Here is a 20,302-nt window from a genome sequence, read left to right on the forward strand (position 1 = left end):
CCATTGAAGTCTCAGGTTATTAAAATAAAGTTTACTCTGCAGCAAGTCGAAGTAAAAGCTAACCTATTGTTAACAGGATCCGATTTGGATTTAAAATCGCTTTAGAGTGTTCTTCGAAGTTGATAGAAAGACTTTCGATGTTAGTACAACAATAATATTTAATTGTTACATTTTTAATAATTACATTAGACTTTAGTGACTCGATACGAACTGTAGTGCTGCTATAATTTGTCATGAAATTTGTATACTCCGATAAAATACACATACTATTTTTTACAGACGAAGTATACTATATATATATTTATGAGTGACAGTGTATATTCAACCAAATTCAATTTATTCTTGAAGAAAAATAACCCTAACTTAATTATAAGCTGCCATATTTCAAGGATCCCCACAGAATTGTATCCAAAGGAGTAAATTGAGTTTAGAAATCAGATCTGCCAATTGCAGTGTTAGAGGTTAGGAAGAGATCAAAGGATCGATTTACAATAAGAGAGAAGACGAAGAATCCGACATCCGCCGGATGCAGAGAATAAGAATAGAGGAAGTGGGTTCAGGTGGGCAGGTTAAAGAGCATCGAAGTGCTCGGCTTCGTTTCGGATCGATGAGGTCCACAGGTGCTAGACTTGATCCGCGCAAGCGCCCCTCTCGCACCCCTTTTTGTTATCCCCGGGTTCCCTTCTTCCTCTGGGCGACCCTTCGCCGCTTTTTCCCCTCGTTTCGCAGCCAAGGATACACTGGGTGATCCATGATTCACGTATCCAACACGTACACGCTATTCGAACTTAATATTCATGAGGACAAGCCTTAAAGAGAGGCTGGATAACGTGAACTAAGGTATCCTAGGATGAAGAGGAGCTTTCGTAGTTTTCGCTGATTTCTCATATTTTTCTTTTCATTCGTTTTTGACGTTAGGTTTCATTTGTTCAATATTTCAGTAGAAAATGGAGAATCTATTTGATCGGTGATTAGAGGAATTTTGGTCGATGATTGACGAGGCATCTATAGGTTAACCTATATTAATTTCCTATTTTGAACATTTTTCTTTATTCAAATTGGGTTATATTAATCTTCCTTTTTAAACATCTGTTCTTTCCATTTTCCTCTAACCTTGGGAAATTAGCTTCTAAAAAATGTAGCAATGAAATGGGATAAAAATGGTTTACTTCAATACTTGATAAACATATACTTTCCTAACCTTAATCTTAGTCTTAATAAATTCATCCCTAAAGGGGTTAGGTATAAAATGGAACTGTAGCCTTTGTTTCACATGGAGAAATAAATCCTTAATGTTACTGAATAACAATATTGGTAAAATTCAAATTATGAAATAGATTCTCAATGAATTCGTACAATGTACAATTCCTAACCTCCAAAATACTACAGGTTCGATTCAAACCCTACCGATGTTAGATTTAATCCATGTTTGCAATAATGCCGAAAACTTTCACATTATCAAGTCTTCAGTTCCTCGAACGAGTACAATGGAGCACACTGATGATCGATTCGATTGGAACCTAGGAGATTCCCTCTGAGAATTGTCTTCTTTGTTCTATCAAGCGGACCAATGCGCCATTCGACGATATATTGTTCGATCAAACAGACTTCCAGTTCCGCAGGACGAACTTCCTAAGCTCTGCCAGGTGTTGCCATTATCATTGTTCGCCCAAGATGATCGAAGTCCTCTCTTTAACTTCGACATTTTCGCTTCTCCATCATACACATCGATTTTCTATATTTTTTTCTTTCACGTCCCGGTGGCTCGAGTAACTTGATAGCTTTTCAACAATTCTTTTTCTGCTTTTTATAGGGTATGTGTATAGTGAAAAGTATATGGTTTTCGATATTGGACGCCAAGCCTAATACCAATCAACTTTTAGATAATTATTAGAATATATTAATTTTGAATAATAGCAAAGATCTTTTGGATAATTATTTAAGGGGTTGGGAATCATAGTGGTGTAAGACAGTCCACTACCGTTTCTCGTAAGTTGGAATTAAATGAACGATTAATTTCGGTAGTGTTCTGACAGAGAATTTCATTTGTTAGAAAACTCATTATACTTTTCCGAAAAAAGAGAAATAAGCAGGAAAGGATAAAGAGAAGAAGGAAAAGCAATTTTACCAGGAAGGGTCACAATGTTTCGATCTCGAGAAAAGAACTAAAAAAAAAAAAAAAAAAAAAAAGAGGGAAGGGAAGAATAATGGAAAAAAGAAGTGAAAAAATAATATAGCGAATCGAAGTTAATGTCTCGGTGGAAAACGGACGAGAAATAGAGCACAGTAAAATTCATATCCAACGAATGGATGCAAAATCGACAATAGTGGTGTGGATGTAGGGGGAGGGGAGGAAAAGGGACTGGTGAAATAAATAAAACAACGATCAAGGGATGAAGACGGTCAACCGCTGCAGGGGATGAAGATACTGGACGATTGAAATGCAGAAATTGATTTTCTACAGAAATACCGACGATGAGGGAACACGTAAAGGAAACAATTCGGTATTAACGCCGCCACGACGGAAATTGAGATCCCTTCGACGCGTTTCCATCAATGCAGCGACTTTGCCTCGTTTCGTTCGATCGAAAATTATGTTTCTGTCGCGATTCTTCTACTCTATTTTTATATTGTTAAATTGTTGAAAAATCTTTCGAAGAGTATTGCCGTTGTTTCCGTTATTATGGTAACTCTTCGTATAAATTAGATTCTAGGGACTTCTTCAGCTTTAGGGACTTCTTGGAGATCAAGTTGTTACATTTAGTATTATGTATCATGATTGCCAACTATTTAGATTCCAAGATCCCTTCTAAGAGAATATCTTTTTAAAATCGTAAAAATTGAAAAATTGTTCAAATATTATTGAAATTGAACAAATGGTATCATACTGTACAGGGTGTCTCAATAATCATGGTAAAATCGGTGAAAATGTGATGCTACCTGAAAGGATTTTTTCACTCGAATGAGGACTCGGAACAAAAGATACAAAATTGCACATAACCTGTATCTTTCCCGATCAATTTTCAAATTTCATTCTCTCGGAAGAAAGCGTCCTGCGAAAAAATTGTACTCAACATTTTTCACTTATTTTCTCACATAGAATCGTCGTCTTATCCATCATACCATGTTTATTACTATTTTTACGACACCCTATGTAATATATCTAACACTTCGTAAAGTATGGAAAGTATCGTGGTTGTGCATAGGAATGGTTCAGATTGAAAGCAATCGACTCTCAAAAAGTCAGAAGGGGTGATATTTCGAGCTATCGAGAATGGTTTACAGAGACGAAGTGAACCGGAAACGTTCCACTAAGTCCGATATCCCTGATCTCGTTAGTCGATGGCACAAATTGGGTTCCGTTAATTAGCATGACACTTTTCAATAGCATATATTCCAAGCTTAATAAAGATGCAAAAAAAAAAAAAATGAACAAACGTCTCATTTCGATACCACGGACTTTCCTATTTCAACATTAATTAATTTATAACAATGATCTTTATGGTTTACGTATATATGCAACGAATTATTTTTGAGGAGAATTCGTTCGACGATCCAATGCGAAAAGAGTATAAACGACGACGAATGAGATAATTTTGGTTTGTTAAAGGTCGACCGCCCGATTTCCTCGCATTCGTCATCACCCTACTGATGATGCTGCTAATGGCCGCAGGCGTGAAGAAATCATTGGTGTTCAATAACGTGTTAAACGCCATCAATCTCGCCGTTTGGGTGTTCATTATGACGGCGGGGATGTACTACGTGGATACCGATAACTGGAACGAGCACGACGGCTTCTTTCCGTATGACTGGAGTGGTGTAAGTATTTTTAAATGCATATGCAAGTTAAACTATTACAAGGAGTGCATGTAACGATGGAAAGAACTTTCTTCGAGTTCATTTTGTTGAGGAGATTTTAAGACCATCGGTAGCTTTTTTTTTAAATAGAACTCTAGATTTTTTATTTTATACAGAAAGGTATTAAGACATTTGTGTTAGAAAATGGATAATTTAAGAGTTATTCGGCTTTTAATTTCATCGAATGTAATGCATGAAAGACAAGGTAAATACAAACTTCTTTGAATTTACTATATATGATACTATAAAGAATCTTAGCCGAATTGAATGAAAATTTAAGTAAAATTGCACCAAAAACTAATTTCAGTTTAAACGAAACTGGATGCATGCTTGGTCTAACCTCAATAAACCTAATCACAGTCTTTGCTATGTCAAATTTAACTGGAATGTTACTAGGACTTTATTTAAAGGCGACACAAACTTAATAACCAAACCTAACCTAAAGCTAATCACAATTTTAGTTAACTTAAAATTTCAACACAAAAGTCCAATTTTCATGCAAATCTAATTATAAATCAAGTCAAACTTAATGTGGATTGTACCAAATCTAGACCAGTTCTTGCATATGCTAGTACTAACCTAATCTACAAAGCTAATTTAACCTAACTCGACAGAAATTCATTCAGATCTAACTCTTATTAACTTCATCCACCAATTAATTCAATCAGACAAAAATATGGCAGCATCTTCTCTAAATGCTTGAATACCTTCAGAGATTAATCTTCCATAAATGAAAAAGTATGTATTCGATTTCTTAAATTATTCCTAACCTATACAAAATCAAACGTCACCTTTTAATTAAAATCCTCTATATCCTTGAATGCTTTCAGATATTAGTCTTCCATAAATGAAAAAGTCAATATACAGGATGGTTGGTAACTATAGAATAAAAATTTTACTTTAAAAATTTTTTTTTTTAATTTTTCCATCGAGACAACGATCTACAATGAGATCCGTTATAACGAGACGCGAAGAAGTGCACGCGTACCGAGCGAAAATTCAAAGTCGATTTTCTCGAAAACAGAGCCTCGAACGAAAAATCGTTACTCTATATTTTCGACTTCTTTTTTCGCGTAGAATCACGCCCTTTCCGCTTGTACCACCAGTTACCAACCACCCTGTATATTCGATTTCCAAAAATTCGCGCTACGAATTTTAAATATCGAAAAGTACGAATATTTTAACACTAATCGTACCAGGCCCGATCTTTAACTTCAACTTCATGTAAATTATTATAAATTTATGTAAATTATCATAAAAGGTATTTAACTTTATGTAAATCCTTACATTAACAAAAATCGAGATATCGATTAATCGGATAATATAAGAATTTGCGCAAAGTTAGACGAACAAGAGATACAACAATGCATGTACAATTTTCAATTAAATTTTGAAACTGGCCGTATAATCCTGTAAAGTTAGCGTTAAATATCGTGAAATCTACGCGATTCTGTCACCAAATCGAATAGCTTCAGCATCTCGTCTCAGCGAGGGACAAAAGAAAAAGTGTGGGAAAGCGCGAGGTGTTTGAAAGGAAGCAGAGTTGCCGGTCCATTTCCGGCAGCTTTTCACTCGCGGTTCACGGAACAATGGCAAACTTGTTGCGTCGAAAGGGTTTCAACGAAACCGGTGAAACCGTACAGTGCATCAGGTGGACAAACGGAGAAAGGGAATTCGGATTCACGGCTCGCGGGGAATCCACGCTAGCCGGGAACCGTGTGACCGTACGGATGGAATTGGATTTAGCACGGGGATGCATTATTTAGGTTTCAACGGGGATATCGTTCGTTAAGTAGTCGTTTCTCGAAAATCATCCGTAATCCTCTCATTTGCCAGGCGAGAAATCTATCGAATCAGAGATTTCTTTAAATATTCATCTTATGCGACGTTAATTAATCTGTTCCACAGAATTTATAGTATTTTTTTATCTCATCTCGAATTATAATATAATTATTATCTCATTTTTCTTTACGTTATTTATAATTGATTCCCCTTAGCCAGTAAAATCTCGAATTTTGTCGATCTTCATCTCGCGTTACTTAATTTGTTTTATAGAATTTCCAGTATCTATTAGTTTTATTTTATGCTATCTATAATCAATTCCTCTTAACCAATAAGATTTTAATTAAACAATATATCTAATCTAACAAGATCATCAAATAGACATTTACAAATAGACATATATATATATAAACATTATTACATCTCACAGAAAATAACTCTTTTGATATAAGGTATTTCCTCATAGAAACGAGTCACATTTAAACCACTCCATTTTCTTCAAACCACTCGACAACCATTCTTCCACTCGAACTTCCTGCAATTTTCAAGAGCAAACTTTAGTAAAATTTCATTGTTCGATAACTGGATTATTTTACACGCATGGCTGCTCAAGTACGTGGCATGCAGAGTAGCATTTTTGCACGGGACCAAGGGGCAGATAGGAGGCAAACGAAAAAAGACAATATTCATGATACTAAATATCCCGTGGGTGCAGCGGAGTTTCTTCATCCCGAAGGATTCGCGAAACGTTTATTCAAAGGACGTCGGAGGTGTTGAAACGGGTAAATATTGGAATATTCATCTCGTTGAAAAGCAGAATAAATAGAAGAAAATTGACAACGCCCGCATTTTATCATTTTCAGGTTTTTCTATCTTCGTGTTTCTCAATGAAACGTTTCCATCGAAGAAAAATGTTCAAAAATGGCCAACTGTGGTATCACCCGGAGTTGAGAAATTCATGCGGTATCTTCAAACGTGTTTCCCAAGGAACAAAAGATGTCGCTTTCTGAACAAACGATGAGAAACTTGTGAATGATGAGATATAGTGATGGAGCTCACCTAAGCGTTATATTTTGCCCTTTTGTTTAAGATACTAAAACCGCCTTGAAAGTAGTTAGAATGGGAAAATTAGCGACCAAATCAATTGCAGATTGCGAATCGTGCGAATCCAAAATAATATCGTTGTCACATGCGAACAGCAACCAACAACGTGAACAACGACTTTGCATCCGCATGTGTTCGTAAGAATATGCTCGGGTTTTGGTCGATTTAAAACTTTAGTCATTTTATCATCGATAACTTTAGTCGATTTATCAACTGACTCTGCTCGTTCATCTTTTTGAAAATCGTTCAATATCTGAAAAAGAGCAAGATGAAATATAGCGCTTAGGTAAGTACGATTACTGTCATGTTCGCATATTTGGATTTAATTTTTAACAACTTATCCATCGTTTCTCAGGGAAATGGTAAGAACGTTTCTTCTTCCTTGGGGAGACACAGTCTTAAGGTTGTGCATGAATTTTTCAATTCCAGGCGATGTGAAAAATGACGATTTTCTAACATTCTGCTTGCCCTCCCTTTCACACTGTTTCAAAATAAAAATTAGATTCAACTGCGTTACGTGGCATACGGAATTTATGATTTCCTTTCATGACATATGATGTTGCTTTTTACGAGTAGTATCTAGAAATACTAGTTTCACATAAAGTGTAATATACAGTACAGTGAGCTATAATACATGCATTATTTTTAGGATAATGATCTTCGAGCCTTGAGAGCAGTCTTTTTGCATTTTACTCGTCGAAAATTATCCATATGTTATAAAAAAAAAAAAAATATATCACAAATTTGCCTCAAAACGAAGTTCAGCCAAACGTTATGTATTTAGTGTCGGTCGTCAGCGATCCAAAGTGTCGACGGTCGTGAATTATTAATTAAAAAGAGAAAAAGTTTGCCTAGTCGTATTCTGGCATTTATGCACGCGATACTTTCCCTTTTCAACCCCCTCAGCAACCCCCATCGCGTGTTTATCGGCGATCCACGATGAATATTTCCGTCGCCGAGACCGTGTGTGTCCCCTTGAAAACGTGAATTTTTCATCGTCACGTTTCCAACTTGCGTTACTTTCCCTGAAAAGCCTGTTCGTGCCTTGGAAAAACCACCCCATACCACTTCATTATTCGCCCCTACCGAGAAAGCAACCTTTCATTGACCTGATTCTACCATTTCTTCGATAAATATTCCAAGTTAAAACTTGTTTGTATAAAATTTCGAAAACCTGACGAAAGTGAAGTTAACTTTGCTGAATATGCATCCGTGCGGGTCGAAAATAAATTTTAGGGATAAAATGAACGTAGGTTATCCGCTATAATTCTATTTTCTTTTGACGTTTTTCCGAAGAGATCCGAACGAGTCTTTAATCCCATTCTGTTAAATGTCCGATATTGTTGATGTTATTAATATTGCTTGGCTTTGTTAAATTAACACTTTCGCCTGCTAACGCAACGTATGCGTCATGGGTATTTTCTGTTAGGCGTTTAGTGACGTGACCTGTGCATCATAGGGATTTTCTGCGGTACGTCTAATGACGCAAACGATGCGCCATCAAGTTATTTTCGGCAAAACTTCATACTGAGAGAAATATCTTGCACATAAAGGGCGTTTATTATGTAATGATAATAATAACAACAATACCTATGGTTATGGCGCAATATTGTTCTTTCAAGCACAAAGCTGTATGCGTTAAATGGCGGCAAAGATATTAACTTATATGAAGGATTTTATAATAAACCTAACCTATAACAGTCATATAGTACTTAGAACCATAAACAAATATAAAAGAATACATATTGATATTTAATTAGAGAAATTAAATTCAGAAATATAAATTAAGGAAGTTAACTTCTAATTTTCGACAAAAATTCTCTAGATCCTTAATTGTCATTAGAGATCTTTCAAATGTATCAAGTTTTTTTAACCGTTGCTAATCTATAAAAAACTTTCTTTTCTCCTCTTTCAATGAAAATCCTCGAGATTCTCAAACACCCTTAAAGATTATATATATTCGGTTTTCTGACTTACTCCTAACGTACACAAAATTAAACTTTTCCTCGAGTTTCAATTAAAATGCTGCAGATTCCAGTTTCTTCAATGCCTTCAGATATTAATCTTCTAGAAATGAAAGAGCCAGCGGTATGTACACACTAATTCGTTTGCCTAAATTATTCCTAACCTATTCAAAATCATACTTCCTCCTCGCCTTTCCATGGAAATTCGCCAAATTCTCAAATGCCTGGAGAAATCAACGTTCCAGAAACGGTTAATACGCGCATTCTATCTGACCTTAGGAGTATGCGTGGGTTTTCTGGGGGTGGCTTTTCAAATCTTTAGCGACCTCGTCCCTTCCTATTTCTCACCCCCACGCCGGAAATTGCTCGAGAGGTCACGGCAGACTGCTTGTGTCAACCTCTCGATTAATATTAATGCATGCGTTAACTACCTCCTCTCTCTTTGATCACACCTCTGAAACTACCCCTTTGTAAGGGCTGACTGTCGACCATCGAGCAATTTCGATTGATTATATTCCGTAATGTCCATCGAACAGTGACGCGGGAATTCTGTAGTTGTTTCTCTTGTTGTAACTTCGATCCCTGTTAAGGTCTCTTGCAAATACAACTAGGGATAAAGAGGTGCGTTGTAGGTCAATGGCCATCCGAACCGCCGTCATTAATTCGGAATAATAAGAATACGGACGAATCGCGATTCTTTAACGACCCAAAGATACTTTGAAACTTCTCCGTTCAGCGTTAGGGGAAATTTTATTTCCCTATTAAATAATAAATAGAAAGTCAAAATAATGTTTTAATCGTGAATAAGAATTAAGTTTCTTATTGAAATAAAGATCGTTTTAACGATGTTAACAATAATTTATTTATTATTTATTATTTGCAAATGAAACTCTACCTTTTGACGTATTCATGATAGCTAACAAACATTATTAAAAATTACAAATCTTAATATACAGTCATCTTTCTGATTGAAATGTTATATTCGCGTAAAGATGAAAATCTTCTTTAGGAATATTAACTTTTTGGAAGTGGCTACCTCTTTGCCTTTGGCTTGGTATTCTGATCTCTTGTTTCGCTTAATTACTTCGTTCCCTAGCTGCTTAATGAGAATATATCCTTTTGGTTCGTATATTTTTGTAATAAAGATATTTTTTACGATAAAGCAACGTTGTCTACTCTACTTAAAACTGACAACATCAACAAATATATTTTCATACAATTTGATGCAACATTTTCTGCTAATTTAATAGAGTATAATTATTTAGTAGAATTTACTCTATTACTTTCTTTAGTGATTCCTCCTTTGTTGTTTCGGGCCTTGAGGGGCTTTGGTTTTACATCCCTGTATCTGCCAATTTGCTCCGCTAAAAGCGAGCCATTTTGTTCGTTAACGTTCTCTTGTACGACCATGTATTTCATCGTGGTAACATTTGCTTCCAACATAACCTACAAATTTGCTCGTTTAGCTCCACGCAAAAAGCACGTAATAAATTTCAGAAATAAAACGAAGCGTAAGAAAAAAGAACGAAGGCTACAGGGCGAATGGTTGGAGGGGGGTTACGCCCGTTTAAATTCAGATGTCTGTGTCTTTTTAACGAGGAAATGCATTCTCTGCTTGGAGCATTTCCACTCGAGGCTTTACGTGGGCGGTGCTTGGAATATGGGGGCGTGAGAGAACTGCGGAGGCGAAATACTACAGGGTCAAGCGTGTATTCTCAAACATTCACGAGATTTTTCTCTTCCAAGAAAAGAAGTCATCCTATAGAACCTGTTAACATTTCAACTTGCCAAGTTCCTTCCTCGATGAACACTTTGAACGAATAAACCTGTCCGTCTAAACTAGTTTCCCTCCTATCTTTTACTCCTTTTTATTTCATTCGATCGTTCGGCTGGAAGAAACACGCGAAATGGCCGTAGAAAATAAAATTCCGATCAGTTTTTAGGAATCCCCAGTATTCTAGGGATTTTTACGGCGATTCGGTTAATAGGGAAAAGCTAGTTGCTCTCAATCTAGTTGCTTTGAATTACATTCTAATCTACTTCTATTCCCCTTCTATTCTTCCCGTCCTATCGGAGTAGAGAAATCCCCATGAAATATAATTTCGATCAATTCCTAGGGATTTCGTTTTTAAATCCGATTTTTAGTATTCCGTGGATATTCACAGTGATCCAGTTGATCGTGTTATTTCGTCTTCAGATTTAGTTCCTCTCAATTGGATTTTGATCCATTCCTATTCCAGCGAGAAATTTTTGTTATTTCATCTTCATACTCATTTTTCGTTCCAACATCTACACACTGCATCGTTCTCTTTCTTGTTTAAGCCTTTCCTCCGTTAAGAAGATTAAAGTAACATGTAGCAAACAAATACTATTACATAATATTCTACAAACATGGAAGAACGTTCGAGAATTTTGGGATTCGGATTTTCAAAGAAACCTATAAAAGAAATTGTATGGACTTAAACGATCCAATGCACAGACGACGTGACGTAAAGAGTCAAGTAAAGATAAGGTTACAGACGGTGCGTTAAGTATAATTTCTAGAATTCTAGAAGAGATCCCTAGTATTTTCAGAATAATTCGATCGATAGCGGTAGCCTTTTTCACATCCAATTTAGTATCTAAGGTTGTAACATTATTCCAGTTTACGATTCGTCACTTTTATGAAATAAAGATGGTCGTAATGCTCGGGTTTCGTTTCCTACGAGATTGAATTAAGTTTTCAATTTTATTCAGTTTCGTTGAAGCTGCCGACATCAGAATTCATAACGACATTAGGGGACCTTGAAAAATTTAATGGGCTACGGAGTATCCGCGTTGAAAGGAGGCCTGGAAGACTCTTCAGCTCTCAAAGAACGTTTTTATTAAGGTAGCAACTTAATTTGCCGATTTCTATCCTTCCCGTCCTGGGGATCTACTCTTCCCAAGTAACGAAATATCCTTTGCCATTCTTCCACTGATTTATTCATTCCAGTATCTGGTTATTTCAATCGCATAGTTATTTTATCCCTAAATAATTCTCTCATAGATTAATTACTAAATATTAGGTTGTTAGAAAATTTTTCAAAGAATCATTTCTTTTTGTTAATCATCAAGCGTCGAGTTGTCCAAAAGGCTCCTATGATTTTCACAATTGGAAAATTTCAGTGAAACCATATTATTAATTGTGAATATTATCGTACATTTATACTATGTATATCGGACTGTAAATCAGATTTAAATTCCTTGTAAAGTCATCAACGATATTTCATTGTGAGTTAGATTTCAATTCGTTGCGAAATAAGTCTCAGCCAGAATTGCAGGTTAAACGGTTGTGCAGAAAAGTTGCAACATGTTGAGGTTAGTAACGAAACGAGTACAACTTCTCGTTTGTCATTCTGCTCACCAGAACTCCAACCCTAACAGGCTGCAGAACATTTCTCATCCTCAATTATTCCCCCTTGTTCGCGATCGAGCTTCACCCAGAATGTGATCAGTATCTTATTTTAACTTTTCAGATAAATTTCCCATCACGTTGTACGAAGGGATAATAAATTTTCAATTCGACAAGATATTAATAACAAAATTCTGATGCAGAATTCAATGGATAAATCGCCTATTCGAAAGCATACAATTTTTATATCATCTTCCAGGATATTTATTCTATAAATTCTTAGTTGAAAAATATACCGTTGTTACAGAACATTTTGTAGACAAAATGTCGTATTCGGTGACATAAAGTTTTTGTAGAATATCCCCTGAATAAATTCTCAAATAAAGAATGCGGGGTTTTACCTAGAAAATTCTAAGGTTAACCTTCTAAGTTAAAGAATATGAAACTCTTCAAGAATATTCTACGAATATTTTCATCATTGTAGAATGTGTCATTCTTTCAGAATGTTCTATGAATTATTTTCCAGACCAAGAGTACATGAAACTCTTTAAAAATTTATTCCATGGACAAATTCTCCACTTGGGGATATTGAAAGTATGAATTGCAAACTAAAACAAATCCATCGATAAATATTTCAAAAAGAAAAAACGAAACGATCGTGTGCTGTTGACACAGACACATTCATACACACGTCTGAACAGGAATTCCTGACTTTAACTGTCCTATTAATAGGCAATATACTTGTTGCAGGTGTTCACCGGTGCAGCGACGTGTTTTTACGCGTTCATCGGCTTCGATATTATAGCGACCACCGGCGAAGAGGCGACAAACCCGAAGAGGAGCATCCCCCTCGCTATAGTCGCCTCGTTAATCATAATACTCACCGCTTATGTCACCACCAGCATGATGCTGACGCTGGTTGGTAAGTACTTGTCCGGTTCCCTTTACTCTCTGCTGTTTCTATAATTTTCAGATGCAAACAGGACCAAACATAGGAAACACAAAAACAGAAAAGTAGAAGAGTTCTAATTAAAAGATTAAGCTTCAATTTAAATTCACCCTTTTGTGGAAAGAAGAAATATTTGGAATTGTACAGCCTGTGTCTTCATAACAAATGACAAAACAACTGCCAATAATGAATATATATATAATACTATTTTAGAGGGAATAAAGAAAAATGAAATTTCTTAATTTTAATATTTAAAAAACTTTATATAATTTAATAAACATTAATCTCTTTCTTCTTTTGTATCTTGAATTATAGCAAATGTGAACAATTGGATAAATACATTATGGCTTGCAACATGTTAAAGCAAGAATGTTAACATCGTCTTAATTTAAACTTTAAGTGCTTACATTCAAACAAATGGTATAAGTTCCAAGATGAAATATAATTGTGACAACAATAGTTTACAAGTGCAGCATAAGGAGTAACCAAATATTCGATTATTTTATGAATTCAATCTCTTAGTTTTATTAACATTATTAACACAGAAGCTTGAAAATTATTCTAATCTCAATTTGACGTTTGCTTTAATTGCAACAAACAACAAAATAAATATAGCTACGAGAACAACATTCTATAGATGTTCTAGACTGAATAGTTGTTATTTAATGACGCTAGTTTAATTATTAACAGGCAAGTGATGGCATTTCCACAGATTATTCGCTTCAACTCTGTCATCCGTCGACCAAAAGGCCTTTGGCCATCCTTGACCTCCCTTCACGCATCTCTGGCCACCCTTCAACGACACGTGATCCTTCGCTTACCCTCGTCACACAGGCATGGTTCGTTATGCTTCTAAATAACGGACATAATTGATGCTTCTAAAAAGCCAACCTTTACATTTTTCGAACGCGAATACTTGGCAGTTCTCTTAACACAGTCTGCTGATAAAAGTCCTTAGAAAAACAGCCTAAAAAAGAAGAAGGGAAAAAGTAAGAAGAAGTAAGAAAGGTACTAGATGGGAAACTGATAGAATGTTCTACTTCCTTTTTTCAGTGCCATACGATGAGGTAGATCAAGATTCAGCATTGGTGGAGATGTTTGGTCAAGTTGGAGCATACAAGTGCAAATATATCGTGGCAGTTGGTGCGTTGGCTGGATTGACAGTCTCCATGTTTGGTAGCATGTTTCCCATGCCTAGGATAGTCTATGCTATGGCCCAGGATGGCCTTATATTCAGGTAAGTTTGACCTGACAGCGTTGTCGGTAAGACTCGACTCATTTGCGTTTTTAAATCTTCTTCTATGTAAAGTTGAATTAATATTAGTTAAAATAAATATTAATTGGAATTAACTAAATAAGATGAGAACAAAATAGACAATACATTTTCTAGAGAATTCATAAAAATCCTTTTGTCTATTTCATTAATGATCACTTCGTAAGATCTACACTTTCTAATGATGTATTTTTGTATGGTCACTAGGACTCTGAGCCAAGTGTGGCCAGCAACAGGTACTCCAGTCATAGCAACACTGACTTCCGGCGTGTGTGCAGCCTTGGCTGCGCTGTTTATTCAATTAGAGGTGTTGGTAGAGATGATGTCCATCGGTGAGTCCTATAAAAAAATCAGCTCTCCCTCTTCCTTCACACCGTAAAGAATCGAAGTAACCGGAACCAGTTAATTCCTTCAATATCGAGTCTTCTTTAAGTCACGTGAAATAATTCTTTTCATCGATTACTAACGATAGCGAGACGTATCTATCGTTATCTGGTTAATAGTTCGTTAAACTATAGTTAAAACACAGAGCGACTTTTTTTCGCTTGAGGCTACAAAAAGGAGAAGTTGCCCTTGAAGAGTTAAAAATAAGAACGGTTTCCAGTCATTGTTTAGGTGGAAACAATGTTCAATCAGCAGCTTCTTCTTTGACGTCTCCAGCGAGATAGTCACCTCGTATATAGTATCAAATACATAGTTAAAATGTTCTTTGTCCTTGGATTTTTAGGTACTCTACTAGCGTACACTTTGGTGTCTACCTGTGTACTGATTCTCCGTTATCAACCTCACTCAACGAACCTTGTAGAGTTGCTACCACAGAGTTTAAGAACACCTTGCCGATCGCCAACTAAAGAAAATCAGGGAAATGGTCAAGTGACTTATGGAAAGGAGCTGAGACCCGATCAGCTAACTACTGCGCTGAATTCTGTCCAGGCTACACAGTCAGATCTTGCTGCAGCAAACAGTGGCCAACGTATCATGGTAAAGTTGCAAGAATAATGAACACTGTTGTGACAATAATGATAAAAATGTTTATACGAATGAACAGTCAAAGATAAACTGCTTGTTCTTCAGGTAAGAAGAGTGAGGAGATGCAATAGTTCGTCGCCAGACTCGGATGACACTTATGGTGCAGAGGAGGATGAAGTTGGTTTGGGTAAAGATGACCAATATTTAGTCAGTGATAGAACTGAGAATAAATTCTACGGTAGTGTGCATGCAGCTGCAGCTGCCTCCGGTTGTGGCAGTACGCATCAGTATCCAGGAAATACGCCAATAATTGGACCACCTTTGAATTACCTCCAACGTCGGTTGCAGGTATAGAATTTAGAAGCTTCGAAATGTTTCTTTCTTTCTCTAATTATAATTCTGGAATATTCTTTACTTTCCTAATTATAACTCTGCAACATTCCTGTTTTCCCTGATTATAACGTTATAGGATACTGTTTTATTCTTCTAGCTATAATTTTATTTATTTTATTTATTTTTTGTTATACTCTATTAAAGTAATACATATTTTTTACTGCCAATTATAATTTTATTCTAGAATCTTCTTTCAGTATTTAATATTGAATCTTTCCCTTTTTTCTTGAATTTAACAATTAAATATTTTTGTAGTGTACAAAGTATATAGTATAAGTATAATAATTAATCTGTAATTTTTTCGTTTTTAAAATTTAATTTGGAGTTTATTCTGATATCTAATATAAAATGTCTTGTTATCTTAGGCAGCGCAATATCTCTGTCCTGCCATCTTCCCCTGGGTTGACAGAGGCCCAGCGACGGAGGCGTCTGGTCGCTACGTCATGAAATTAGTCGGCGTACTCTTTTTGCTGATCCTCATCTTCGATTTGATTATAGTTTGCGGCATGGGTGAGCCACAGAGAAATAAACCTTTAACCTTTCACCTTTCTTTCAACTTTCCAATCGATATCAATAATGTAATACTAACGTTATTCATTTTAGGAAATATGGGAACGTTCACAACAATAATGATGTTCGTGTTCCTCTTTGCCATAATTGGAGTGTTGCTTGCCATAAGTAGAAAGTCACAAAACAGGTAAATCTCAATTCGAAATAGAACTTTTACTTAAACTTTAACTAAATATCCTCTTACTCAGTTATTGTGAAATTGGAACATTTTTAGAAGTAGCGTAATGTTTATGACACCGGGACTCCCATTCGTACCGGCGATTGCTATCACTGTGAACATATACCTCATCTTCAAGCTGAGCATCTTGACACTCGTCAGATTCACTGTCTGGATGATTCTCGGTAAACCTAACAAATTTCTTTTTTACTTTAACGCAATTTGAATCATAATTACTCGAAGAGATACTGCATCTTGTAAGCACCTTGTAAGCTAGTGCAATGCTAATGCAAAATCCAAATATAATTCTTATTAGATATCTGGTTTACAACCTAAAGCTTCCAGAAGTAATAATTTATGTAATATGTACAGTACTTTGGATATTCTAGTACTTTGGATGTTTCTTTATATTATTAACTGCTAATACATTTTTGTATCTTTAAATTTCCCATAAATGCACAGAAATGTCAAATTCCTATTAATAATAATTCTACTCCTAATCTATTTTATCCTATTGATTACCTAGAATCACTAATAAGAAACGTTTAAGGTATCCTAGTCTAAATATGTCCTAATAACATTTTAAACTTTCTCAAGTTTCTAAAGTTTCAAATTATAAAACCTAACATAACCTAATCTATAACCAATCCTAGGTTTCATCATGTACTTCTACTACGGTATCAAGCACAGCAGCCTGGAGGAGGGAAATACTTCGGAGAATCTAGAGGAAAGTGTGTCAGCCGGGAACATCGAATTGACAGTAACAGATACACAAAAGCAACAACCGCAACAACAACAAACGCATCCGTCGTACACGACGACTGATCGCAGCATCTATGAGGGCCAGCAACTAGATGCATTTGGGCAGCCTGTGTTCGGCAGCACGAACTTCGGTGGGACACCAAGTCAAAGGCCAGAAACTGCTGGCCAATCATCGCTGTTCATCGACCACGAAAGCTTCCCCACCTGGGACGATTGAGCGGCTACCAGCGCCGATATAAATATATATATTTGATGATATGAAGATAAATTATTATGCGAGCCTGACCGGCGTCGAGCGTTCATCGGCGTAAAAAAACGACCCTTTCGGAGCTCGCGGTGTATAATGGCCTTTGAGAGGTTATGAGGCGAGGGACTATGGAGTTGGTACTCGCGAGGCTATTCATTTATAATTTTTAGTTAGCTAATACACAAGTTAAATATTTGCTAAGTGCCATTATGTTTGAAAATATTTCATTGGTTTTGAGGTTTGGATGGTTCACAGGAGGAAGTTGGATAATTGTTTTTCAAGAAGGTTCTTTTAAGTTCATGTTATGATTAATGGAGGACTGTTTGAGATTATGATGGTTGACAGGAATAGGTCGGATAGTTGCTTTTCAAGGAGATATTTTAACGTTAGGTTATGTTATAATTATTGGAGAATTGTTTGAGATTAGAATGATTGACATAAATAAGTTGGATAGCTGCTTCTGAAAGGTCTTTTAAGGTTAGATTATGTTATACTTAATGGTGAACTGATGCATCTTACTATTGTAAAATTAGAGTTTCATTGATTGTAAGGTTACAGTGGTAAACAGATAAATTAGATAATTGGTTTTCAAAGAGATTTCTTTAATGTTATAATTTATATTATGATTAATGCAGAATATGCATTAATGTTTGATCTCGAATTGCTTTAAAACAATTTTGTTGATTTTAAAATTAGGATGCCCGACACAAATAAGTTGGAAATTTATTATTTAAGATGGCTGAAAGAGAATTGATGCATATGCTTCTTCGAGTAGAGTGTAATGATTTAATCATTTGTTTCTTCTATGAAGAATTAACGAGGAAATTTCACGAACTGGTTTTTTTTTTTTTAAAAAGGATATAGAAACCCAGAATCTTTCTCGATAAGCGCTCGACGATTGTGCAGGAGGTGCTGCTTCGAAATTCTGAGCTTCCCTTACTAATTTCACTTCTCCACACTGAGAAACGTCAATTTCCAAATCCATCCTAATCGATCGTCGAGCATAATCCACCTTTTAATGATCATTCAAAAGAACCCCCTGAATCGAAAAAAGGTAAAGACAGAAACAAAAATAGCGGAACCGCGAGTCTCCGATGGGCGAACTTGTTGACTACTGTTTGGGACGAATGTAGCAAATAATTTTCGCGGCAATATTTATTATTCTAGTTGTATAAAAGTGAGAGAGAGAGCGCGAGAGAATGGGAGAGTCTGAGAGTGCGAGAGAATGAGAGGCAGAGCTGTCAGAGGCGGAATCATGAAGAAGAAGAACAAAAATAGAAGTTGGGGGAGAGACCATGGCTAAACTTTATTTTGGAGCATTCCGAATTTTTTACCTTTTTAATATGTGGTAGTTTTCGACGAATAAAATCTGAAAATACCGTATTTAAAACGCAGAGATTATTATCTTTAATGTTGTCTATACATAAAGTTTATGAATATTGGACAGTTTACTTGGATATACATGTTTTATGACTCATTCAGGTTGAGAGCTCGATTAACTGAATAAATTGATCTTTGTTTGAGTTAGGTGTAAGTTAGATTTAATTAGTATTATTAAGAAACATGTTGTTCTTAGATAGATACCAGCAAACTGAAGACCCGCAAATGACGGGATGCGTTATAGAAGCCAATATGATAAAGACAAAGACCTTGCTGATCAAAGTCTAAACATCGTCCAAACAAACTGCGCAATGTGTTTGAACTTTATATACACATAATATATAAAATGATGATCCCTATCCATGAAAGTCATAGTTCTGTATTTTACTTCTCAAAAACTCTCATACGTTATAAAAATAAGTATAAATTTGGTATGCCCCAAAAAGAAGTTGAAGCGCAACCATTACCATTCTTAGGTGTAAAGCGACACTTGTGTTTTCCAAGAGAGCATTTTATCTGCTGAAAGATGCGTGTAGACGTGCAGCTAATTGATGAAGAGAGAAGAATTAAAGAACAAGACGATCGTAACGAAGAAACTTTGTTCCTGAGAGTTGAAGAAAACACGAGAGTAGAAGATGAAGATGGAAAGAAACAAAATGGCGGAGAAAATATGAAGAAAGAAAGAAACTGGATCTTGCCTAAATCTAGTCTTTCCCAATCTTGAAGAAAGCTTAGAATTATATGATTATAATCTTACAAGAGGAATTTTAATCTTATCTTGTACATTAAACTGGAATTGCGACGTGAAGTCGCGTTTCCATTGGACATATTCGATTAAAGATTGTTAGCCCCCTGCTAGACACCATAAATAGGGTTCTATGGGAGTTGCAGAGGGCTGGTATGCATCAACAAACAGACAAACTAAATAAATAAATAGATAAAAAGACAGAGACACAGAGAGAGAGCAATATGTAGATTTGAAATTATTGATATTTTGAAATTGATACAAATTCTCAGCTCTGGGGTGCCCTACTGTGGAGCACCATAGGAAAATGGTATCTGTTATTTGATTATAAATGTTCTTCAGTAGAGAACATCCAGTTCTAATAATGACAAGTTCCTACAACGACTGTTGACCACTCAATTGTTATTATTTATAAATGGTTTTATGTATCTTACGTTCTAGAGTAGAGTTGTGATTGTTACTAGTGGATATATTACCGACAACCTTAGGTTTGTTTGTTTTTAAAATTTACAAAGAAGAGAATACTCTTGGAATATCATAAACGTCCATTCGATGATCGTATTTGTCACTTTGCTTTGGGAAACAAAGAGAAGAAATTGTAATGAGGAAAATTGTGAGAACAAAGGAAGCTGGTATAATCGTATGAAATGACAAGGATAAGGCTAAGGAAGATACTAACTAAATATAAAAAATATAGGAAAATTGAGTAAAGTGAGAAAAGTTGGTAAGTGAAAAAATTGAGAAACTGAATAGAAGAGTTAAAAAATGGGAAAATT

General features: G+C 35.7%; 1 protein-coding gene across 2 annotated transcripts in view; it reads left to right on the forward strand.

Annotated features, from left to right (window-relative positions):
* The window catches only part of LOC126874773 (probable cationic amino acid transporter), a 64,903-nt gene extending 46,656 nt beyond the window's left edge, over window positions 1-18,247 (forward strand). For both annotated transcript variants that reach the window (XM_050637185.1, XM_050637187.1), the window contains 10 exons: window positions 3,611-3,819; window positions 12,832-13,003; window positions 14,084-14,267; window positions 14,511-14,635; window positions 15,031-15,284; window positions 15,378-15,620; window positions 16,031-16,175; window positions 16,269-16,362; window positions 16,450-16,577; window positions 17,046-18,247. In XM_050637185.1, the coding sequence (XP_050493142.1) occupies window positions 3,611-3,819; window positions 12,832-13,003; window positions 14,084-14,267; window positions 14,511-14,635; window positions 15,031-15,284; window positions 15,378-15,620; window positions 16,031-16,175; window positions 16,269-16,362; window positions 16,450-16,577; window positions 17,046-17,371 (1,880 nt within the window). In that variant the 3' untranslated portion in view covers window positions 17,372-18,247. The remainder of the gene's footprint in view (window positions 1-3,610; window positions 3,820-12,831; window positions 13,004-14,083; window positions 14,268-14,510; window positions 14,636-15,030; window positions 15,285-15,377; window positions 15,621-16,030; window positions 16,176-16,268; window positions 16,363-16,449; window positions 16,578-17,045) is intronic.
* The last annotated feature ends 2,055 nt before the right edge of the window (window positions 18,248-20,302 follow it).

The sequence above is a fragment of the Bombus huntii genome, chromosome 16 (assembly GCF_024542735.1).
Source record: "Bombus huntii isolate Logan2020A chromosome 16, iyBomHunt1.1, whole genome shotgun sequence".
NCBI lineage: Eukaryota > Metazoa > Arthropoda > Insecta > Hymenoptera > Apidae > Bombus > Bombus huntii.